Raw genomic sequence first — 26,647 nt, forward strand, 5'->3', positions numbered from 1 at the left:
TGGACTACATAAAGAACCATATTTTCAGAAATTTAAATCTTTTAGCATTTGAATATATTCTAAGCATGAATGACAGTTGATGTTAATTTCAAGCCTTGGACCATATTAATTTTGTCTACCTTGGTAATTTTATAAAAGCAGTGGATTGAGAGGCTATATTATGGTATATTATGAAATTCCTTTGTATCTTAATTTTCTTTTCTAGAAGATGAGGACAATAGGGAGGGGCAACTGTCACAGAGGTGTTATGAGAAAATCCAAGGTACTTTTCTTCTTGCTAGCAATAAAAACAAAACAAAACACAACACAACACATACAAGGATTTTTAACCCCAGACTTTACTTTTTAACATTTTGATGAGATACTTTAAAAAATATAAGTACTTCTATGTTATCTGAGACCATATACTGAATGTAATTTAATCTTTCTTTGATGATTTCAAGGTTAGCATTATGAATATTAGTGAATATTAGCATTATGAATATTATGATATAGATATTTTAAGCCAGTGATCCTCAAAGTATAGTCCAAAGAATTGTTGGGGTCACTGAAACCCTTTCAAGAAGGTCTACAAATTCAAAATTATTTTTTATTTCTAATATAATAAATAGCTATAAATATAACCCATGTGAACAAAAACTCTTTGAACAAGTCCTCGATAGTTTTTTAACAACATGAAGATACTGAGAACAGAAGTTTGAGAACCACTGTAATTTAAACACTTTGAATTCATGATCTCATAGAAAAGTCACATGTTACATACACCTTTCCATATTCTTTTTTTATTCTATGTTATTCTTATTTTTTAATATCTTGGGTTTAATATCTTGACTCATAAGGACCAATTAATAGGGAATTTGAAAGCATTCAAATATTGGGAAATGCCCTCTTCGTACAGAGAAAAAAAACTGGAATCAGGGCTGAATAGGGAGGCAAGATGGAAAGGAGATTCATGGCAGCTGTTTGAAAAGCTGGTAATTCACTACAGAATATGTCAGAAAGAGGGGCATCTACAAGGTGAATCTTTTTTTATCTTTTCATGCCAGCCATGCCTTCCTTGGTCCAGTACTTTATCATGGAACTAAATAGTTACCAATGTTGCACTTGGGTTGTCTATGTTGTATTTATCTCCACTATATGATTGAATCACCTGTGTCTCTGGTCATACATTTCTTCAATAATGTTTTTTATGCTATTCTTAGAAAAATCATTGTGATAATTTGCTACTATCTACTTATTCCTGCTATGGCTTTCCTTTGCCCTTTGAATAAATTGTAATTTGGATTTTTCTGAGATTGGGATGATTGTTGTTTTGTATCTGTTTAATGTCACTTAAAAAATATTGTCAATTTGGAATTGTTCTGAAAAGTTGTTAAATTTGTAAAATAAGATACAGCATTTTATTGGGTGGAGTTATCTATCCAGCTGAATTTTATCCACTTTGTTTTGTCAGTGTGAATGTCTAGATTAGACTTACTTTATTGTGGATGTCACTGAGAAGGCTTTGCAATTTTCCTAAGCTTAATGTAATTAATAGAATGTTAATTGTGAAGGTTTTTAGCACTAGCAAAAGACCTTAGGTGATCAAGTTTTCTTGTTTTACGCTTCATTTGATGTCAGTAACTAATGACTCATTGAAGAAAATGATCATGGTCCTATTTGTTATTAGGTTTTTTGTACAATTTTAATGAGTTGAGACATCTTGTTTGGGTAGAGCTTTCAAGACCACATTTACCTTATCCATTCAAGTGCTTTGCAAAAATTAGTAAGCTAAATAGAGATAGCAGTATCTTTTATTTTGTTTTTTATTCTATATCTATTTATAGGACTTAATAGTTACATCTTTTCTGATAATGCCACAACTCTGGTACAGGCCCTCATAACTTCACTCTGGAACTATTATAGTAGGCTGATGGTCTGCCTACTTTTTAGTCTATACTCTGTTCTCCATTCGACAAGCAAAGTGATTTTCCTAAAATGCAGGTCCAATCATGTTACCATTCTGCCTAATAAACTAGAGTAACTTCTTTTTTTCCTTCCAGGATTAAATATAAAATCTTCTATTTGTGTGTTCAAAATCTTTCATAACTTCTTAGCCCTCCCCATCTTTCCAGTCTTGTTAAACCTTTCTCCCCACAATATACTCTTCATTTTAGTGACAACTGCCACCTGGATGTTCCAGAAAGAAGACATTCCATCTTTCAGCTTCAAGCACTTTCTCTGACTATCCTCTATACCTGGAATGTTCTCCTCATCTCTACCTGCTGACTTCCCTAAGTTCCTTCTAGTTCCAATTAAAATGCCACCTTTCCCAGTCCTCCTTAATTCCACTGCCTACCCTTTGTTAATTATTTCCTTTTTATCTTTTATTATAGCTTATTTGTACAAATTTGTTTTTTTTTTTTGTTTTGTTTTTGTTTTTGTCTCTCCATTTAGGTTATGCATTATATGTGGACAGGGGACTCTTTTTTTTATCACTAGTACATATCACAGTTCTGGTACATAGTGGCACTTACTAAAAACTTTTGAGTTGAATTTTCTACATCTCCTAGTGATATAATAACAAAGATAATGGTCTTCTGGAGAAAATAGTGTGGGAAACTTGACTGCATGTTTCTTATATTTCATCAAGGATATTCTCAATGTATGTATAGACTGTTCTCAGATATTTAAGATGAAAAGGTTGTTAAATGGTTATTATTTTCTCAATCATTTTGGGAGGATGGGAAGGAAGAATAAAAGTCTCACTATTCTTTTGGATTTTTCCCCTTTTTAAGGTAATTTGAAAATAATGCCTCTCAAACTGTCCCATTTAGAATGTATTTCTTAGGTTATATAATGCATATTAGGTTCAGACATTCTTTCCAAATATCCTTAATTTACAGTATCCCTTTCTTATATATTATGTGGATTATTGTGATGGTATGTGGTCCCACTCTTTTATAGATCTCTGTAAAGACATTGGCTGACTTGTTCTATTTGCCACCGGTTGTCCATTGTTCCATTTACCAATGCTTTGGTGGTGATGTGATTTAGATTTTGCAGCATCTTTCAGATTCTTTTAATCTCAAGAAGTTTTCTGGAAGCTAATACTATTTCTAGTCTTTTCTCATTTCCTCTTTGTAATGTTTTGCAAATGAACTTGTGCTCTAATCAGTGTTGTCTTTGGTTATCATATCTTTCTGTAAACAGATAAAAGCTATGAGGAAGTTTCTGGCTTCTTTTGGCTTTTTTCATGTGTTGAATTTTGACATTTTTAATTCACTTCAAATCAAGTCAGTGTTTTTACTTTTCTTCATTTCTCATTTTTTGGGAAAGCAACTTGTATAGATAGATTGGGTTGGAATTGCTAGTCATAGGCAGTGTTCTCTCATCTTCAGCTATTCTTCTAGAAGTAATTTTACTTTCATCCTTAACTAGTTGGCAATACATATACACAGTTGATTCTGAAATGACTACTGTTTTTCTGATTAATTGCTACCTGTCTGTAAGATTTGTTCAATTTTATTTTTTATGATATCCTTGCTGAATCAGTTTTTTTTATTTTGTTTTTTTATTCTGAATTTAAACACCAAAAAAATTTTTTCCTATATAGAGCAGAACAAAGAAAAATAAAATCCCTGCATGAAACTGAATCTCCATTTTAAATCATTTGCTTAAAAAAATAATAATTTTGCACATAATTTATAAAACTCTTGTTTGCCTCTGCTGTTTCGAATTTCCTTACAGTTCTTTTCTGTGCATTTAAAAAATAGTAAATGGTTCTTTAAAATTTTCACATCTCTGTTGCTACTATCTCCTTGCCCCTGTTGATTTTTTTTTTCCCAGTCTCTTGATTTTGCTTCAATATTTCTTGCTGTTTCATAAAGCTGTTGATTTCTGTTCATTCTGTTCTAGTTTTCAGGATTTCCATTTTCTTGAGTCGGGTTTAAGTCTAAGCTACTTGTTTTCTTTCTTATCTTTTGTATCATTTCTTGTAGACATTCATGTAGTTCTCATGGAAAATCCATTTTTTTTTATGTCAAGTCTGTAGTTGCTGTAAAGTTAAATTTGTATAATTTTTGACACTTGATGTTTAGTTTACCTATCTCTATAACTTTATCTTGTAAATTGGAGCTTTGTGCCAGCATCATGTCCTGCTCCTTGCTATATTTTTGGGTGAGGGGATTGATCTTGTTCTTGTCTCAGGACCTCTGGATTCTTGTGCTAACCACTTCCAAGAGTTAATAAGCCTTCTTAACTGTTTCAGACACTCCTCCCCACCCCCCTTCATTGCTAATCTCTCCCTTTCCTTTCTCCCCTCTATCTCAATCTTCCCTTTTATTCCTCACTGTGGGGCTTTAGTTCCCACTCTAGGGGTTTTTTCAGGGGAGCTCTTTTACTCTTCCTGACTTGGGACACAGAGCTTGGCTAGCTTCAGTGTCCAATCTTTGGTCATTCTGATGTGTATATAACTTGAGAAAGAGAAGAGAAATTCTTCTCCCTACTCCCCAGCCCTAGGCTTCTGGTTGATCTTTTGTGATGATTTTGGGACAAATCACTTGTGATTTTTCACTTGGCTTTTTGATATTTGATCTGATGCAAGCTTTAGGGTTTTTCTTAAATATATATGTGGGAGCTGAACCACATATCTTTTGTTTAGGCTGAAATCTTGACTGGAAGTCTGCCAGTTCTCTTCTTAAAATATTGATGATATAAAGGTGAGATGTTTCTGTATTGTATATGGTTCTTGAGGGAACAGAATATATAGGAGTTAGGCTTATCTTTATACAATTAGATGCAGTCAGTCCCATTTTCCTCCAACCCCCCCATAGTCCCAGCTGAATTTTATTGACAAATATGGTATTATTGTGCCATATTGATGCATATTGATATTTTTAGGAGCTAGTGAAGTACAGGTAGCTATTTGCTACTACTTTTTTATACTGACCTTTATTGTTTTTTACATTTAAACATAGTAAAACTGTTTTGTGACTATGTCTTATGTACAAATCTCCTCCTATATAAGCTCCTTGAGAGCAATAACTAATTTTTTAAAATTTTATATCCCCAATTTCTATCACAATTCCTGGCAGGTAGTAGCTGCATAAATGCTTACTAAATTGAATTGAAGGGATTTAACCATTATTTGCCCTTCCATATAATGAAGAATTATTTTTACTCCCGTCTATGGTGCTAGCCCTTTTCTTCATTGTCAGTGTCTTCTGTTTACTGCCTTCCTCATAGCTTAGAACTAAAAGCCCATTTTAATCTAAGTCCTAACTCGAGGGTATATCTCCTTAACAATATTCCATTAAACAAATATTAGAAACTTAGTATTTTTAAGGTCTTGTGGTAGTAATAAGAAGATTCTTATCCCTGTCATTACCCTGGCTATTGCCAGCTGTCTTCATGACTTACAAAATCATATTCACAGAATTTGAGAATAGGAAGGAGCCTCAGAAACTATTTAGTTCATTTATTCATCAAAAAAATCTATACTATAATCTATCCTACAAGTTGTTGTCCAACCCTGGATTGAAAAACCCATTTTTAGGCAGCTCAAATTGTTAGTAATTTTTACTGACATTGAACCTTTTGGAAACTTCCATTCATAATCCAGATTTTGCTCTCTGGAACCAAATGAAACAAATCTCTTCTCTGAATAAAAACCTTTATATGCTTGAAGATGACTATCCTCTCTACCCTGAGTCTTCCCTTTTCCCAAATTAAATATACTCAAGTCCCTTAATATGGAATAGGTTAATGGTCCTTTACTGTCCTTTGGTATCCCAAACTGAACACATTTCTAAAGAAGTACAAGGGAACTATTATTTCTATAGTGCTAGAGGAACATACCCTTTTTATTGCATCCTAAGATAGAATTGGTTTTTTTGTTGTTGTTGTTTTTGTTTTGTTTTTTTGTTTCCACATCACATGTTGATTTATATTGAGCTCACAATCCACTGAAATCACCAAATATTTTAATAACAACTCCAGTCTATGCCTTCTCACTCATCTTATTACTTGTAAAGTTAATTTTTTGATTTTACTATAAGATTTTTTAATTTATCCTTACTAAATTTTGTCTTTATGAGATTCAGCCCAATTTGCTCTGCAAATTTAGGTAATTTAAGTAAAATAAATCTATAACATTTTCCTCATCTAATAGTTTTGTAATCATCTTAAAGGATGTAAGATTGCTGTGACATCATCTTTTGTTGATGAAGTCATGCTGGTTCTATAATTACAACTTTTCTTTTTAAGTGATCACCAACCATCTCTTTAATGATATGCTTCAGAATTTTCTTAGAAATCAAAGTTAAGTTCGTTGACTCATAGTTTGCAGATTCTATATTTTTAACTTTTTTTGAATATTAGGACAAAATTTACCTTTCCCCATTTTTGTGATATCTCTCCCATTTTCCATGATCATTTGTGTCATTGATAGTGGCTCAGCCATCATATCCTATAGACCTTGGAGACTTGAGGATGTAATTTATATGAACCAAGTGATTTGAATCCATCTGGGGCAGGTAGAAGCTTTTCTACTGCCTTTTTACTCTTCATCTTCCTTACGCATTCTTTTCCTATAATTTTTAATGTAAAGGACCTCATCCTTTGCAGACAGAGTAGAAATGAGATAAGAATGAGTCTTTTCTCTTGTCATTTATCACAGCTAGTCCACACCAAAGGCCCTATCTCCCCTTTGATCTTTTTTTCTCCCAGTATAGTTTAAAAAACCTTTTTTGTTGTTCTTAGTTTCCTTTGTCAGCTTTAACTTCTTACAAAATTTTTACAGGGCTGTGCTATGTTCTTATAGTCATCCAGATTTTTTGACTTCATCTTTTGTACATTCTATTAAAAATCAGTTTGTTTAGTGAATTTCCTATTTAGCCACATTGATTTCTTTAAATAAGTCACCTTTTTCTTCCTTATTAGAATTCCCTGGAAGATTTGAGAATTTCATTCCTAATAATCTCAAATTTCTTCTGGGATGACTTCCTCTGAAATATTTTTTACTCTGAGATTCTACTCCTTTCAATTCTTTGAAATCTACTATCCTAAAATTTAGGATGACTGTGTTCAGATTTTCTTTCCTCCATCCCAAATTCTAGAACAAAGTGGTCATTTTCCTTCAAAGTCCCCATAATTTTTATTCCAGCAAGCAGTTCTTCGTGTTAAAGTGAAAATCTTATACTATAGACTCCCTTGTTACTTTCTGTACTTTTTGAAGACAAAATTGGTATTAAGCCACGTCAAGAAGTTATTAGATACTTTGCTTCTGGGGGAAGAGTGATGAAGGAAGATAGATAACTGGCTAATTTAAGTCCCTGTTAGTGCTATATCATTCTTTCCCCTCAGAATTAAGAACTGTTTTCCCAACTCCTTATCTAGTATAAACATCTTTTTCTCTAGGTAGGTCATTTGCTATTAAGGGAAAAGAGAAAACTTAGACAGTGTTGCTGAATTGACACATTGAAAACTTGAGATGAAGTATTCAAAAAAATTTTTTTTAATTTGGTAGTCTTTAAAAGTTGAAATGGAAGAGAGAATTTAGGAACATTATAATAAAAATATGATAAAGAGTAGCTTCACCACTCATAGTTATTTCCTAGCCTAGATCCAAAATAATTTTTACTTACATATCTTTGTACTTAATATTTTTGAAAATTACTTGAATGTTGATATTTTTAAATTGTCAAGCATACCTTTTAAAGGTTAGCATACCTTTTTATGTTTTTTTTTAAATAAAGTTTGAAGATTCTTTAATATTTATTTTAAAAGTATATCTAAAAACTCCATGTGATTTTTAAATATTTATTTTTTTGGCTATATTTTAAGTTCTGAGCTGTATTCCTCCTTCCTGCAGTACAGAAAACCACCATTTCTCTCTGTCTCTCATACATGTGCACACATATACTATACACACATACACATACTATATGTGTGTGTGTGTATGTGTTATATATTTATGTAGAACCATACTGAACATACTTCTGCTTGTCAGTTCTTTCTCTGGAGGTAGATAACATTTTCCTCTGTAGTTGATTTGAATACAGTTATCTCTTCCACATCATGGTGGGGCAGGTTTCAACATTCCTGTAGTCTTGAAAATATGTATAATATCTTTTTGGCCTTCCTCTCATATAAGAAAAAAATTCTAAATTTTTTTCTTTTTCTTTTATAGGTTGCTTATTGTAAAATTTGGGTTAAATTTTTGGTCATGGGCTCTTTGTTGTCTCCTGGCCTTTGCATGTCATCTGAGGCTTCCACAAAGCTCCCTCAAAATTCCCATTTAATTTCTCATGCCTACTCATGATATATCAAAACTTCAGTGGGGAAAAGTTGTGATGTGAAGGGAATAACTGTATTATAATTAACTCAAAATAACTTAATTGTTCAGTTATTTTTTAAACAGTATTGCTATCACTGTATATGATATTCTCTTGGTTCTGCTTATTCACCCTTTGGTTTGTCATGTAAATCTGTCCATGTTTTTCTTTTTTTTTTTTTTTTAATTTTTATTTAATAATTACTTTTTATTGATAGAACCCATGCCAGGGTAATTTTTTTACAACATTATCCCTTGCACTCATTTCTGTTCCAATTTTTCCCCTCCCTCCCTCCACCCCCTCCCCTAGATGGCAAGCAGTCCTATATATGTTGGATATGTTGCAGTATATCCTAGATACAATATATGTTTGCAGAACCGAACAGTTCTCTTGTTGCACAGGGAGAATTGGATTCAGAAGGTATAAATAACCCGGGAAGAAAAACAAAAATGTAGATAGTTCACATTCGTTTCCCAGTGTTCTTTCTTTGGGTGTAGCTGCTTCTGTCTGTCATTTATCAATTGAAACTCAGGTCTCTTTGTCAAAGAAATCCACTTCCATCAAAATATGTCCTCATACAATATCGTTGTCGAAGTGTATAATGATCTCCTGGTTCTGCTCATTTCACTTAGCATCAGTTCATGTAAGTCTCGCCAGTCCTCTCTGTATTCATCCTGCTGGTCATTTCTTACAGAACAATAATATTCCATAACATTCATATACCACAATTTACCTAGCCATTCTCCAATTGATGGGCATCCATTCATTTTCCAGTTTCTAGCCACTACAAACAGGGCTGCTACAAACATTTTGGCACATACAGGTCCCTTTCTCTTCTTTAGTATTTCTTTGGGATATAAGCCCAATAGAAACACTGCTGGATCAAAGGGTATGCACAATTTGATAACTTTTTGGGCATAATTCCAGATTGCTCTCCAGAATGGTTGGATTCATTCACAACTCCACCAACAATGCATCAGTGTCCCAGTTTTCCCGCATCCCCTCCAACATTCATCATTATTTTTTCCTATTATCTTAGCCAATCTGACAGGTGTGTAGTGGTATCTCAGAGTTGTCTTAATTTGCATTTCTCTGATCAATAATGATTTGGAACACTCTTTCATATGGGTGGACACTCTTTCATATGGGTGGCTGTCCATGTTTTTCTAAAACCAACCAGCTTATCATTTCTTATAGAACAGTAATATTTCATCACAGTCTGGAACTACTCAACCTCTTTCCTTTATATATTTTTTTCATTAATTCCTTTGATATTTTTAATTTTCATTTTTCCAAATGAATTTTGTTATAACTTTTTCTACCTCAGTAAAATAGAGATGACAATGAATATTAGTTTAGAATTGTCATTTTTTACTAGGCTCTGCTTACCTATTCACAATTGGTAATTTTTTTTATTATTTATTTAGTTTGAGTTTATTTGTATAAGATGTACTAAGGCAATTTTAAAGAAATGAAAATTTAAATGTAACTCCTTTGTCAAAAGCTCTCTTTTGCATGATTTTACATTTTAGATGGTATTTTACATTTTAGAAGATTTTCTACTTTTAACTTTTCCATTTCTACTCAGGAAACCTGAGATCTCTTGTCTGGTACCACTCACCATATTGAGACAAATATCCCACTTGAAAGTTCATAAGACTATAGAAGAATGTGTTTTGTTTTGTTTTTTATTGAAAATAGGAAAGAAGGAAAAATGGAACTCCTTGATAGTATAACCATTAGGCTCAAAGATCACCTGTGTACAAATTCTAGTCACTTATAGGCCCCTTTATATGACATCTTTCATAGGCCTTGCCTTCATCTACCACCTTGGTCATTCCTTGAACTCTCTGTCCCTTCTCACCTATCCAGATCTCATGTCATTTTCTTTTGTTCTCCTTGCCTGCTACAGCTTGTGACCATATTGGATCATAAGATCAGTAGTTTAGAGCTAGAGGAGATCTCAAAGGTCATTTGGTCATTACCCTGATTTAACAAATGAAAATACAGAGATTCATGTGACTTACCCAAGATCCCTCAGGTAGTAAGTGGCAGAGCCAAGATAAAGAATCTAGGTGCTTGGGCTGTGTAGAGCCTCCATGCCATATTGAAGGATGGCATTCTTTATCCTTGGCTGTTTGTGGGAGATAGCTCTCATTGTTTCTGTTCTTCTTTACCACCACCCTCAGTTTCACATTTCACAGAGCAGCTATCTTTCTGCAAGAGGAAGACAAACTCAAGGACTATCATTGAACTTAGTCTCCACTAATGGAATTGTCTTCTCAGGTCTAGTACCCTAGTTCAGACTTTCATTGCTTCTTGCATAGATTATGGCAATAGTCTCTTGATTGGTTGTATTACTTCAAATCTCTCCCCTTTTTAGTCCATTGTCAATATAGCTGCCAAAGTGATTTCTTTTTTTTTTTTTTAAATAATTTTTTATTGATAGAACGCATGCCAGGGTAATTTTTACAGCATTATCCCTTGCATTCATTTCTGTTCTGATTTTACCCCTCCCTCCCTCCACCTCTTCCCCGAGATGGCAAGAGTCCTTTACATGTTGAATGGGTTGCAGTATATCCTAGATACAATATATGTGTGCAGTTTTCTTGTTGCACAGGGAGAATTGGATTCAGAAGGTATAAATAACCCGGGAGGAAAAACATAAATGCAAGCAGTTTATATTCATTTCCAGTGTTCTTTCTCTGGGTGTAGCTACTTCTGTCCATCTTTGATCAATTACGGCTCTCTTTATCGAAGAAGTCCACTTCCATCAGAATACATCCTCAAACAGTATCATTGTTGAGGTATATAATGATCTCCTGGTTCTGCTCATTTCACTCAGCATCAGTTCATGTAAGTCTCGCCAGTCCTCTCTGTATTCATCCTGCTGGTCGTTCCTTACAGAACAATAATATTCCATAATGTTCATATACCACAATTTACTCAACCATTCTCCAATTGATGGACATCCTTTCATTTTCCAGCTTCTAGCCACTACAAACAGGGCTGCCACAAACATTTTGGCACATACAGGTCCCTTTCCTTTCTTTAGTATCTCTTTGGGGTATAAGCCCAGTAGAAACACTGCTGGATCAAAGGGTATGCACAGCCCAAAGTGATTTCTTAAAGCACAGGTTAGACCATCTTGCTCTTGTACTCAGTAAGGTATTAACTATAGGGTCAACTATAAACTTCTTTTAATCCCATTTGAAATCTGACCCCAACACATCTTTCCATCCTCATTATACATTATTTAGTCTGTCAGCAATCATTTATTAAGCATCTACTGTGTACTAGGCACTGTGCCAAGTGCTAGGCATACAAAATTAGGAAAAAGACAGGCCCTGACCACTAGAAGCTCACAGTCTTAACGAGGGAGACAACATGCTAATAACTATGCACAAATAAGATATATACAGGAAGAGTAGTTGTTATATCAGAGGGAAGGCACTAAGATTAAGGAGGACTGGGAAAGGCCTCGTTAAAAGGTGAGACTTAAGTTAAGATTTGAAACCCAAGGAATTGAAAGTGGAGATGAGGAGGGATAGAAGTTCAGGTATGAGGAGCAGCCAATGAAAAGGAGATGGAGTGTTAAGCATTGGTTAAATTTATGGATGAAGTTATTATAATGTTAATGTAATTTTGTTTCGTTTCTCTCTCTCTCTTTGATTTTCTGTTGTTGAAATAATTCAAGATTAAATCATTTAAATTGTATACCATATACTTTTTTCTTTCTTTCTTTTTTTTTTTTTTTTTTTTTTTGAGGCAATTGGGGTTAAGTGACTTGCCTAAGGTCACACAGCTAGGAAGTATTAAATGTCTGAGGTGAGATTTGAACTCAAGTCCTCACTTCAAGACTGGTGTTCTATCCACTGTATCACCTACCTGATCCTCATTATTCTTTCTTTAAAAAAAAAAAAAAAAAAAACTCAGATCCTTTTGAGGAATTTGTTTTTATTGCACACAGGTGATTCAAGGATAAGTCCCATATCAATAACAAGTCTTTTCCTACCTATTTAACTATAACTTATCTTGTTTTGCGGTGTTATTTGGTACTTGCAATGACCATATTCTATACACGTTCATGATATGGGAATGTAAAGTTTTTCATAATCTAAATCGTTGGCTTCTTTCGTTTCTTCTTACAGAACTCTGTTTTCCCATGATTTTTCCTCATTCTCATGTGTTTTCCTACTTTTGTATTAAAGTTACCAAGTATCAGAAATTTGGTTTGTGTCATCAAGTACTTTGTAGAATTTATCTACCACTTCATTTCTTAACTGATAGTGATTAAATTGGATGTTTTTATGGTAATTAAAAAAGTACTTTAGCATTATATTATATGATGACCAGAAAATCCTTTGAAATGATGTTTCTTGTTTCCTCTGGGAGTACAATAAAAAACATTTTGTAAACAAATTTCTTTGCTTTAAAGATTTATCCCTTTATTTGATTGTAATATCCTTCCCCCCCACCTCTAAAATTTTGTTTATAGTAGTTCAGCTCCTCTAATAATATGTGCACACATCAGTCATTGCAAGAGACTTTAGATTTAGAATGCTGGCAGTCAAATTGGTTTGTTGATGGTCTAAAAATTATTGTGCAAGCCACAAAACCCTCTATCCTTTTCCTTTCACTTTCCCACTATTACCACACAGACTTGAGTTTCAAGGTATCCATGGCTAAAAAAAAATCATCATCAGGTGCTTATTTTATTGGTCATATACTTCTCTATAATTTGTTAGGTTGGGCCTCAGAAAACAGACTCAATCTTTTACAAGGGTCATACTCAAATTTCTTCCTAGGATGATAGAACCTGGCAGAATTATCTTTACCAACTGAGATTTTGAGAACTCAGAGTTATCTATACACAATGATAAAGTTTAAGAATTTTTGGCTTTGTGAATTGTTTAGAAAAATACAATGGAAAAAATCTGTGTTAATTCTTATTTACTTCTTGTTTATATCTAGTTAACTTGGAAAGTTACTTTAGATTAATTGTTTCAAATAAGACTTTTGAGTTTAATTTGATATGTACTTTTTGTTCTTTGACTAATATTTTCTATTCTTTATCTTTTTATTATTTCTTAAAGGTTAATTTGATGAGACCATGCCCTTTCTGGGCAGAAGATGGCCAGTGTTCTATAAAAGACTGTCATGTGGAACCCTGCCCAGAGGTATAAAACCAAGTGGGGAATAAAGTATTGTCTTCCATGTGTAAAAAGATCTACTTTTATATCAAAAAGGCATTAGTCTTTTGAATTATTTTTCTGTTAAAAAGTGATGGATTTGGGCTAATCCATTTATATAGTCTCATTTATTTCCCTTCTCTCTCTTGTAAAAAAAAAAAAGGAGAGACAAATATTTATATTAATTATGTAATTATGATTATTTTAGTTTTGTGATCTAAACTACTATATTAATATATATGCAAAAGAAAATAACTTTGGAGTGATTCTTACATTCAATTCTGAAAAGATATTTGGAGCATCCAAAACTTTTACTAAAACACTAATATGCAAAGATAATGAAAAACAAACATTTTAGAGTTTACCTTTATCATAAAAAGGCAATTTTCTTCCCCCTTAACTCTAGCCAAAAGATAGGGTCCTATTTCAGTTTCTCCTTTCTGTATCTTTTCTCCCAGACCTGGTTTGTTTTTCATAAAAATAAGAAAAGAATATAAAAAAAAGTATGAATTGTCAATGAGGGGGGAGACCACTTAGAAGAATTTTCCAATTCTTTTATCCAGAGACACCTGGAAGATGTATTTTCAGGTTATTCATCTGTTTTTAGTGTTTTTGTCTGCCTCCAGTTAAAAATAGATATTTCTTTTCAATATTTAGATTTTTTTTAAATTTGTAAAATATTGTTGGTTATTTAAGTAGTTAGAAAAATTTTTCTTTTGGTGTACTCTCTTTAGAAAATCATTTTGATACTGCTTATTTTCATAATGTATGTAAGTCAGAATTTGCTTTTTTTTGTGATATAAAGAAAAATGGCCGGACTTGAATAATTAAGGCCATTTTATTTTGAAGTTTACATTCTGCTCTCTTATTATTCATATTATTAGTACTATGGTACTGTGGATTATAGATGTAGATCTTAGAAGCCATTGAATCCAGTCCCCTGTGTTTTTCAGTGGAGAAAATTGAGACACAGAGAGATTAAGAAGTTGCTCAGGATTATACAGTAAACATCTCAGGAATTCAAGTCTTTCTAATTTCAAATCCTATTCCCTAATCACTGCATCATAAATAAATAAAGCACACAGATAATCCAGAGATTTTATTTTAATTATTAGTTTTATCTTCCTCAAATGGATTAGGGACGATGTGAAGTCTAAATCTACGTCCAAGAATCAAAGGAAACCATGCTTACAGCATTATAATTTATTGATTCATCAGGCTGTGAAACAAATTAGAATCACCATTGCACTTTACTTGAGTAGCTCTGGGATTATATCAAACTAGGTTTTTCCTCTAGTTCTATAGATTATTTCACTAACTATCCTTACTCATTCTGTTAGATTCTTGTTCAGAACTTCATGAATCTTCCATAGTACTTCATATTTTCTCCTATTAATGTAATGGAGTTACCAATATATGACAATGTGCATCTCTCTTTCCTTATTCTTGTTACTTGACTGATCTGCCTCTTTTTTTTTTTTTTGTTTTGTTTTAAAAATTGTAATTCCGTATTTTATCATGATGAAGGTCACTCTGATCTTAAAAGTCTTTGTCAATTGAGCCTTTGTTCAACTGTTCAGTTCTGTAAAGTTCTGTAAACTTTTAAAGTATGGGCCCAGTGCCTAACTCTTTCTCTGACACAATTAGATATTGCTGTCCATCATTCCTCTTTTAATTAGTCACAGAGAGGCCAAGGGGTACCACCAGCAGATAGAACACAGCTTGGTGTCAGGAAGACCCGAGTTCATTTCTGGCTTCTAACACTATATGTGTTACCCTGGGCAAGTCAGTTAACTTATGTTTGCCTTAATTTTCTTTATCTGTAAAATGAATATAATAATAGCATCTACTTTCCAGGATTGTGTTTTGAGGATTAAATGAGATGATATTTATAAAGTACTTATGTGAAAAACTTAAGTGGTGCTTCTCTTGTCTTGTCTTTCCTTTCCCTTCCTCTAAGTATTGCTCTCCATCACAACCTCTTTTTTAGTTATCTGTAGTTGAGTCCCACCTATGGTCTTTCTCTTAGCTTTATGTTGTCTTTTGCCCAGAGAACACTCTGGTAGTGAAAATCTTGTCATTGGATTCAGTCTGTGCTATCACAGAAGGAAAAGTTTTCACAGTTTTTTCTGTCTTAGAGGAAATTCAGTTTTCAGCCACATTAAATTAGTAGCTCTTCTTATTGTTTACCCTTTATGACTCAGCTCTTAAACTTTTGATTTTACAAAAGCTTGTCTGAAGTTTAAGTACAGAGCTTATAAATTTTTATGTCCTTCTTCCCTCTGAGATGTGCAAAGAGAGAACTAAGGGAACACTCGCAAGTTCTTAAAATGTTTTTTCAGATTTCTCCCTAATTTCCTCCATATTTGTGAATTTTTGATAAAGTTTCTTTATCTGATCAAAATGTGTCATTCTACCTCTCTTTTTGCCTTGCAGCTCTAAATCCTGTTTTACTATGCTCACCATACTCTTCAAATCCAAACTGTGTTAACTCGGTTCATCATAAATTTATGTTCCATAATTTCAGCTGGACTATTACTACAACAAAACACCCTCTAATTGATTAACTATCTCATTCTTTTTATTGGCTCTTCCAAACCTTTTTTATCCCTCCTCAAATTTTTCATCGTTCTCTTCTTAAACCTTTTTAGCTGAGAATGTTGCCTTGTACTTCCCTGAAAAAATTTAGACTCTGCACCCCATCTGCTGATCAATTATATTTGATGCTCTGTAATCCCATTGGAAAAGATCTGCAAATGAATTGTGATTTCCTTCTCCTGCTCATTATATAGATGAGGAGATAGAGACACATAGGGTTAAATGACTTGCTTAGAGCCTCATAGCTAATTTAATAATGAGTCTTCCTAACTATTACCTAGCTGTCCTCCTCGCCTTATGTCCTCTTTAAATCCCTGTTTCACATGAAGATAGCTCTTGCCAAGTAAAACCTGTGTATTCATAAGTAATCCCATTACATCCTTTTTTCCCCCAGTAGATTGCCCATTTTTATCATTGCTACTCTTCAATTTCTCCATTTGCTTTCCTTACTGCCTGTAAACATGCTGACTATATTAAGTTCCTATATGCTCATTTTTTTTCTCAATAGTCTGTTTTTGCTATGAAATTTTTTTTCCAGTCTTTTCACTTTGTTTTTCTATTTCTTGTTGTCTCATAAGGTTATTAGCTTGTCTTTGGGCCATTCTAATAGTCTTGGGGTAGGTTTTGTACCTTCTGTACCTACCTGTTAATTCCCTTTCCAAGTCTTTCTTCCATGTCTTTTCCTTTTTTTTCTTCTAGCCCTCATATTTCTCATTCAGTTTATAAAAACCTTGGGGGAAAGAGCGAAACTTTTATATAATCTCTTACTGAAATTTTAATTGATTTTATGCCCGAGCTATATTTTTCTTTAAGGCTTTACTTATAGATATTTTAGAGTTACTTCTTTGGAGCTTGTGTCTTGAGCACACCTGTCACTATAATACTTTTTTATGATGAGATTTTTAAAAATTTGCTCCTTCCAGCCTGCTTCCTGATTGCTATCTGCTCTACTTCCCCCTTTTTCCCCCCATCTCTGCAAATTCTTGACTTGGGTTGGGGATCTGAATAATAGTAGATTGCATTTAGAGTCAGCCATTGTTAGCAATTTAGAAGGTCCCAATGATTCAGAGGGACGTAATTGTAGGCTTCCCTTTCATCTGGGATTCCTGTCATGGTATTTCTCTGCAGTTTTCATTGAAAATGGGCAAAAAGTTAAAAGTGAGATCCTCTTCTGTATCTCCAATTAGAATTACACTGCTGCTTGCTTGCTTCTAAATTTGTTCCCCTCATGGTATTCCATCAAGGACTGTGACCCCCTCCCTACCACCTAATTCCATGCATGCTCATAAGTCCCTTGTCTGCGGCCCAGAACTGCATAGGAGCAATAAAGCTGCCACATGGTACTTCTTCTCATAACCTACTCACAACAGGTTTGGGGTCTCCTTTTGAAGGCCTCTTAAGGGTGTCTCATTTGAACTGGAGTGCTCTGCAAGACCCTTTATCATCCTCTTCAAATGTCTCCATCACCAATATCCCCAGACCTTTCTGTCTAGCTGTGCCAGCCTGTACTTGAAAAGTCACAAGTAACTTTTTTTGAATTTTCCCCTGAAGATTTAATCTGGCGTATTAACTAGATTTCTTTAGAGGATTTGGAGGATGAGCTCATTATATTTGATCCTGCTATCTAAACAACATTGAATTTTGCCAAAAATGTCCCCTCACCAAAAAAAAAAAGGATTTGAAAAATTATTTATAACTCATAGATCTCTTCATTTGGGGTTAAAAACTGTCTTAATAGCTTTATGAAGAAATCTTAGAACTGAATTTACTTGGTTACATTTTCTGAATTTTCTCTTTATTCTTTATATGGTTTGCTTCTTTAGTAAATTATAGCTTTGGTAAATTACTAAATTGAGATCTAGTAATTAATTTCTTACAGCAAAAAATATCTAGTAAATAAAAATTGGATAGACATCATGTCCTATTGGAAGAAGAGTCAATGTCAGGGTTAGAAGGTCTTGTGGTTCAAGTTCAGCTTCTTGATTCTTATAAACTTGGTGACCCTGACCAAATCACTTAATTTCATAATATCTCAGATAACTCTCAAAGACTATAAGTTGCACAGTAGTAATTTAGGTCTATTCGTAGAGGAGGTTTCTTCACTTTGAGTTCCCTACACTCACAAAATAATAGGTCCAAACAAAAAATAAAATATTTAAGAAACTCTCAACTTCTTTAGATTTGCAAAATGTTGAGAGGGTGGTTTAAATGACTCCCCCTTTTAGTTAGAAACTTAGTATTTGCAAATAAAACCAATAAATTCAAATAGTTCAAATATGATAAAGTCTACTAGAAATAATTTTAGGCATGTGACTACTTTATGTCCTTAAGTATGCCAGTTACATACCTCTCTAACTTGTACATTTCTAAATGAGAAATTATACTACATTACCTTCTACTTCAGGAGATGACATGGAACACTATTATAATGGATATAAATTTAGTCCCTTCCCTTGAAAAAAGTGCTTTGTGAATTTAGGATTACATGGTATTGATAACTTGAATCATATATATTTTTTTGAAAATATTTAAGAATTTAATATATTTTTTCCCCCTCTTTTCAGAGCAAAGTTCCAATGGGAATTAAAGCTGGGAGTTCTAATAAGGTGAGTCATTTTTTTCCCCCGAACTAATCTAATTTTTTTCATTGAGTGAAATCTTATTACTTACCTAACTTATCATAATAGTGACAACTTTGGGGAATTTACAAAGTTAATGGACAGTAGAAAAATTTCATTTCATGTTTCTATTACAGATCTATTATGTATAAACGATAAGATTTCAGTAAGAGTAATTCTGTAGGACTCAAGGCAGATTTGCCTGAGCTCTCATCCAAATCCCTTTAAATAATGATTCTAAACAAATTTTAGAACACCAGAATCCACAAAAAATCAGAATGAAACTATTTTCTAACCCAAGACAACTTAGGAGATTGGCAGGTTTGCATTAGGGTGAATAACATGGACCATACCAATGCAGACTAGCCCTAGCAAATGGTCCTTGGAGTGATTGAATCAGTGGCAGCAGTAGCATTTTTTGGTTCTCTCAGTCCACAAATGGTAAGGTATAGGACAATGGGTCAGGAAGAGATTTATATATGAATTTGGTTTCAGGCCTTGGAAGAGGTCAAAGAGGATTTTAAAAATCAAATAAGATAAATAGAGGAAAAGTTGGGAAAAGAAATGAGTGATGCAAAACAATCATGAAAATGTTAACCACTTGGGAGAAGGCGCAAAAAATATTGAAGAAAATAATACCATAAAAAACAGAATAGGTCAAATGGTAAAAGGACAAAGATCTAATGAAGAGAAGAGTGCTTTGAAAAGCAGAATTGGCAAAATGGAAAAAGAGGTATGAAAGCTCATCGAAGAAAATAATTCCTTAAAAGTTAGAACTGGGCAAGTGATAGCTAATGATATTATATAAGACATCAAGAAACAATGAAACAAAAACAAAAGAATGAAAAAAACAGAAGAAAATGTGAAATACCTAGTGGATAAAATAGAGATTGAAAGAATCCATCAATCACCTTCTGAAAGAGATCCCAAAATGAAAAGTAGGAATATTTAGCCAAATTCCAGACCTTCTAGATCAAGAAGTAAACATTGCAAGCAGCCAAAAAAAGAAAGAGTTTTGTGGAACTAGAGTCAGGGTAACACAAGATTTAGCAGCTTCTACATTAAAGGCACAGAGGGGAGTATGATGTTTCAGAGAGCAAGAGAGCTGAGATTACCTATCCAGCCAAACTAAGTATAGTCCATCAGGAGGAAAATGGACATTCAGTGAAAAGACCAGAACTAAATAGAAAATTTGACTTTCAAATATAAGATGCAAAAACAGAATAAAAAGGTAAACAGGAAAGAGAAATCCTAAGAGATTAGCTAAGATTAAGTTGTTTATATTTCTACATAGGAAAATGATATTTTTAACTCCTAAAAACTTATTCATTAGCAAGGCAGTTAAAAATAGTATACATAGAAAGCAGAGGTATAAGTTGAATGGAATGATATGATTATCTCAAAAAAAATAAAATTAAGAGTGATGGATGTGGCTTTTTTCAACAATGAGATGATTCATGTCAACTCTAATAGACTTGTGATGGAGAGCTATCTGCACCCAGAAAGAGAATTATGGGAACTGAATGTGGATCACAGCACAGTTTTTTCACCTTCTTTGTTGTTTACTTGCTTTTTTTTCCTTTCTCCTTTTTTCTCCCTTTTGATCTGATTTTTCTTGTGCAGCATGATAAATGTGGAAATATGTTTAGAAGAATTGCACATGTTTAACCTGTATTGCATTACTTGCCTTCTAGGGGAGAGGTATGGGGGGCAGGAAGGAAGAAAAATTTGAAACAAAAGGTTTTGCAAGGGTGGATGTTGAAAACTTTACATGTATTTTGAAACTAAAAATCTGTTGATAAAAGAAAGAATGCACTGGGAGAAAGAAATGGGAGCAGTGTGGTATAAATTATCTGACTTAAAAGAGGCCTGAAAGAGATTTTACAGTAGAGGGGAAAACGGGAATTGAAGAGGGAGCACACGAACCTTACTGTCATTGAAGTTGGCTCAAAGAGGGAATAATACACATTCAGTTGGATCTCGTAATTTGTTATGAGAGAAGAGAAGGGAGGGAGGGAGTAAAAAGGATAAGCAGGAGAAAAGTGGCATGAAAGGAAATACATTAGTTGATAATCATTACTGTTAAAAAAGTTTTTATAATGAGTTTCTCTGATAAAGATCTCATTTCTCAAACATTAAAAAAAGTCAAATTTCTAAAAGTGAAAGCCATTGTTCAATTGATAAATGGTTAAAGAATATGAAAAGGCAGTTTTCAGTAGTCAAAACTAATAATGTAAGAAAACGCTCTATATCAGTGGTTGACAAGCTTTTGTTCTCAGTATCTTTATACTATTAAAATTATTGTGAATCTGTCCAAAGAGTTTTTGTTTATGTGGTTTATATTTATTGATATTTACCATGTTAAAAATAAAAGCTAATTTTGAATGGGTAAACACTCCAAAAAGGATTTCAGAGACCCCCTGAGATTCTCTGAACCATATTTTGAGAAGCACTGCTCTAAATCACTACTGATGAGAGAAGTGCAACTCTGAACTACTATCTCATACCTATCAGGTTAGCTAATTTGAAAGGAAAGAAAAATGACAAATGTTGGAGGGGATATGGAAAAATTAAAACGTTAATATACTATTGGTGAATTTGTGTGTGACGCACCAATTCTGGAGAACAATTTGGAACTATAGCCAAAAGACTATAAAACCATGCATACTCTTTACTAGTGTAATACCACTACTAAGTTTATATACCAGCAGGAAAAAAAAAATCTATGTACAGAATTATTTATAGTAGTGAGTAGTGTACTATAGTAGCACAGTAACAAAAATGCACAGTAGCGGACACTATTTATAGTGGTGGCAAAGAATTGGAAATTTGAATGGATATCCATCAATTGGAAAATGGCTAAAGAAGGTTTTGTATATCATTATGCTCAAATACTAATTTATACTTTACTAAATACTGAGCAGGATGTTCTCAGAAAAAACATGAAAAGATTTACATGAATGGATACAAAGTGAAATGAGCAGGACCAGTATATTCTACTCAGTAGCAGCAATATCGTATGATGATCTGCTGTAAATAATTTAATTCTTCTCAGCAATACAAGGATCTAAAACAGTTCTGAAGGATTTATAATGAAAGGTGATGTCTTTTCTCAAATTTTTGGCCCTCTCAATGAGGAGAAAGGGAAGAAGGAAGAGAATTTGAAACTCAAAATTGAGGGGGAAATGTTTTTCAAAATTTACAAGTAATTGGGAAAAATTAAAAATTGTTAAATAAGATTTTTAAAAAAGCAATTTCGTCCCACAAAACTAGCTCTTTGTAACCAGTGGCAATAGTTAATGGAAGTAATGTGCTTTGCCATTTTTCCTTATATAGTATAATGTTTTTGAAATTACTCAGACTTGATTTTCTGGTACCCTTTAAAAGGATTTTACCATACTTTGCTGAACTCAGTTTTATTCACTTTGACATTGGGTACCTTACCAACTCAGTAATCCCTGTCATGTAGATGACAGGTCTTCTATAGTAACTAACCTGTCATTTCCAAGGATAAATTGTAATCAATAGTAAATAGTTGTCATTATCTTTTGAGCACTGTACTCTTTCAGATGGATATAATATTTCCAAGAATTTCTAATTATTTACTTTATTATTTTCCATTTGAACTACCAGGTTTAAGGCAATCAATTTTATTTTTCCCTAGAAAGTAGAATATCCTCCACCCTAATTTCTGTAATGAGAACATTTACTTTTTAAATTGGGCTAGAACTATGTCAGCTAACAGGATTAGCAAGATAAGTCTGTATTTTTCTTGCAAAGAAGTTTTGATTAACTTTGTTCTGAGATTTTGCTTATAGGATGATACTAAATTCAGTTCCATCATTCTATACAATTTATTCTGACTTGAATTTTAAATTTGTTTTAAAATGTTAAGTAATGATTGCTAAATATACTTATGGATTTTATTACAGTATTCAAAAGCAGCAAATCATACCAAAGAAATAGAAGACTGTGAGCAAGCTAATAAGCTGGGAGCAGTTAACAGCACATTGAGGCAAGTTATATTTAAATAGCGTTACTTTTTTTTTTATCAGAAATCTCTCTTTTTGTGCGATGCATGCAGGAATTTTTGTCAAGCTTTAATGAAGGTTCCCTTTAAAGTGCCAACTAACACTTAAGAATGGCAGAAGTTACAAAATGCCTAATAACAGATTTCTTTGGTCTTCTTGTGTGTGCATGTGTTTACATTTATACATATATGTTTTGGCTAAAATGTGAATTCTAGCTAATTGGATTAGCTGCACAAGTCCCAAAATAATCTGTTTCACTGGGACCAGTAGGTGGCAGCAATAGCTTAGTCCAAAGGTTTCTTCTCAGCAGTGGTTAGAGAAGCCAGCCAGATTAGCAAAGTCCTCAGTTCACAACGGGAACAAATTGGCAAATTAGCAAGAGGGCTTAGCAGGTAAAAAGAAAGAAAAGAGTAGTAAGTAATGTTAAATTCTAAAGCATTAAGTCATTGGAATTGAGGATCGGCAGATCAACAAAACAGAACAGTCAAAAAGGTATTTGGATCCAAATATAAAGCACTTACATTCTAATTGCAAAGACACCAAGGATGTATAAAAGTATGTTTAGAATAAATAAATGAACATAAGATAATTTAAGAGTGATGCACTGGTAACTTGGGGTATGAGACAAGGTTTCATGGAATAGATGATGCTTAAGTTTTGTCTTAAAGAAGAAGGGGACTCTGAGGCAGAAGTGAGGAGAGAATACATTCTGGACATGGGGAACCTCCAGTACAAAGAGGTAGAATGAGATATGAGTAATACAGGTAAGAAACAAAGAAGGCCATTTTAGCTGTAAGAAGGTCTTTTTAGCTATATGGATTAGCATGAAGAGGGGAGTAATGTTCAGTGAGACTCTAAAGTGAAGGTATGATGTGTTTGAAAAACTAAGTAGAAGAATGTTTGGTTTATGCTAGAGGCAATAGAAAAGTAGTGATAATATCTGTAAGGAATATTACTAATTACTAAGGAAAATTACTGTAGCATTATGTACAATGGACTGGAGTAGGGTAAAAGTAAAGTTTGGGAGACCTATTAGGATGCTGCTGCACTAATCCTGATGAGATAATGAGGGCCTAACAAATGCTGTAGTTGTGAGTGGAGAGAGGGGGGGTCAGATGACAAAGATTACAGAGGCTTTTCCAGCAAAATTTGGCAACTGATTGGATATGTATCAGGAGGGCTCAGAGAGCCAAGGATAATAATGTGGTGATAAATCTGTGAGACTGGAAGGTTATCTATATTAAGCTCCTGGAAGTGCCAGCCATTAGGTACAAAGTATACAAAAACAAAGAATCTCTAAATTAACTTACTTTTATATTTCATTAAAAGTTAAAACTAAAAGATAAAGAGCATAAATATAGTTAATAAATACAAAATGCTTCCATACCACATAGTTTTAGAAGGAGGGTTTATCAGCCATCAGGATCATAAAAGGCTTCCTCATACAGAATATTTTTCGTGATCATTTAAGATGAATCTTAAAGGAAAAGCTAGATGGCGAAAACATATATAAGGAAAGATTACATTCCATTTGTGAAAAATACAGTTATAGTAACAAAGCCATATAGATGGCAGACAGTATTATAACTGAAGGATTGAGATGACCATTTTGTCTAGATTGTAGAACGTGGTAGAGGTAGTGTTGGAAAAGGTAAATTAAGACCAGATTGTTTAGAGCCTTAAAAGTTAAATAGAGGAGTTTACATTTTAAGGACAATAAGAATATGCTCAAGTTTATGGTGTAGGATAATTACAGTTTCTATTTTGGATTAGAGTGGGGTCAGGTTTCAGATAGAGAAACCAATTAAGAGATTAACAAAATCTGACAGATGATCAGGGCCTGAACTAAGTTAGTTGCTATGGGGGTATGGAGAAAAATTTGGAGGCAGGAGAATGTTGTGAAAGGACAAACAGCAAGATTTGGCAACTGTTTGGATATGTGGGGTGAGGCAGAATGAGCAATCTAGAATTATGCTACTGGAAGAGTAATGATGCCATTAATAGGAAAATTTGGAAAAATAAAGCTCTTGAAACCAAAAATAATGAATTCAGCTTTAAAATTTCTTAAAATGAGTTTAAGATATTTCTAGTGCATCTATTTTGAAATTAATAGGTAAATTAGTAATGGAACAGATTAGAACCCAAGGGAAAGACTGGGAATGGATATGTTGACTTTTAAGTGATCTGCATAAAAATGATAGTGAAACACTTGGGAGTTTTTGAATATAGAATTTCTATAATAGAAAAGAAGAGGGCCCCAGGATAAAATCTTAAATAATACCCACAATTAGAGGTCAAGATAAAAGTTTAAGTCAGAAAAAGGGGACTGATCACTAGATAGGTAGGAATTGTGCATGTATGTCTGTAATAAAATGAAGCCTGCTAATTAATGTAAATTATTATCTGATTGGTGCTAGTGATATTTTTATTGTAGCTCTTTACTAGAAGTTTCTTTATATTATGCAGTGTTACTATGTTTTTTGTGTAAAATACATTTTTGTTCACTTTTTCCTATTATTGCTACCTGACTATCACAGGACAGCTAATAGATGAATTTTTAGTTTGAAATTGCCTTTTTTAGGATTATACTAAAAAAAAAAAATCTGATACAGAGACAAAGAAAATTTCAAATCTAAATTTAATTTTTCTTTTGATTTCTTCCCTATAGTAATCAAAGTAAAGAAGCTTTCATTGATTGGGCAAGATATGATGATTCACAGGACCACTTTTGTGAACTTGATGGTAATAAAATTTTAAATTATGTCAAATTTAATTTTCATTTTAGAAAGTAACTGATTAAAAGGGGATCATCTGATGTAGTGGATAGAGAACAATTCTTGGAGCTAGGAAAATCTGGATTCAAGTTTCATCCATGATCCATAATGATTGATTTCTGTCAAGTCACTTAAACTCTCATTATCCTAATCCAGTCTCTAAGAGAGTAAACTTCAGAGAAGGTGCCAACCTGCACTGGTAGAGGAAATTTCTTCATCTCATTCTTTACTTTACCAGTAAAGTTATAGGACGGGTTTCTTTCTGTATTTCCTACGTCAGAGATACCAGTCTCAGTGCTGGCTTAGTGATGCCTGAACCTAGATAAAATTTAATTGGGAATTATTTAACAAAGTATGATAAAATGCAATATGATTTGAATAAAATTATGTTTTAAATCCATGTTTTGTGGATTCAGACCTTCAGAAAATTGTGGTGTCTGTGCTTTCCTCCATAGTTTCTGAAGGGTGTAAAAGGAAACTGAAATTCAAGCCTACTTAAAAGAGTTTCTTGAGACATCACATAATAGAATAGAACTTTAGTAAGGGATTGCTGAAGGCTGTATAGCTCTGGACAAATGCACAGTAACAAAAAGCTTCTAAGGGGATTGTTCAGTTTTCTAAATGAAAAAGAGGAAAGGAGGAATAGTTTCAATGTAAATATTCAATGTAAATATTAACATATAATATGTAACTATTTATATATATATTGTATAAAAAGAGTTCACTTCATAGCACATTTTATAAGATTATGATTTTATATAATTATTATTTACTAGTTGTTTCAAATAGTTTAATAAAGAAGAATGCTAAAGAATTATGAGAATAGGTCATTTTTGTTAGATACAAACTAAAAAACATCATTGTGAGTATATTCTATTGAATATAGACATGGCAGAGTAAGCAGCTGAAATACTATTTGTTTTTTAATTGTTAAACAGTAGCTGAGTTACTCTTATTTTCTTTGAGAAATGTTAAAAGAATATGTTTGGAGGCAGCTAAGATGGCACAGTGGATAGAGCATCAACCCTGAAGTCAAGAGGACTTGAGTTCAAATGTGGCCTCAGACACTTAACACTTCCCAACTGTGTGACCCGGGGCAAGTCACTTAATCCCAATTGC

The 26,647-nt window shown here is 33.2% G+C and overlaps 1 protein-coding gene across 1 annotated transcript in view; it reads left to right on the forward strand.

The window, feature by feature from the left end:
* ERO1B (endoplasmic reticulum oxidoreductase 1 beta) overlaps positions 1-26,647 on the forward strand; it is a 59,370-nt gene that overhangs the window by 6,198 nt on the left and 26,525 nt on the right. The window contains exons 3-6 of the mRNA XM_051993552.1: positions 13,412-13,495; positions 18,670-18,711; positions 22,656-22,738; positions 25,423-25,496. Coding sequence (XP_051849512.1) covers positions 13,412-13,495; positions 18,670-18,711; positions 22,656-22,738; positions 25,423-25,496 — 283 coding nt within the window. The remainder of the gene's footprint in view (positions 1-13,411; positions 13,496-18,669; positions 18,712-22,655; positions 22,739-25,422; positions 25,497-26,647) is intronic.

This window comes from Antechinus flavipes, chromosome 4 (genome assembly GCF_016432865.1).
Source record: "Antechinus flavipes isolate AdamAnt ecotype Samford, QLD, Australia chromosome 4, AdamAnt_v2, whole genome shotgun sequence".
In the NCBI taxonomy this organism is placed as follows: Eukaryota; Metazoa; Chordata; class Mammalia; order Dasyuromorphia; family Dasyuridae; genus Antechinus; species Antechinus flavipes.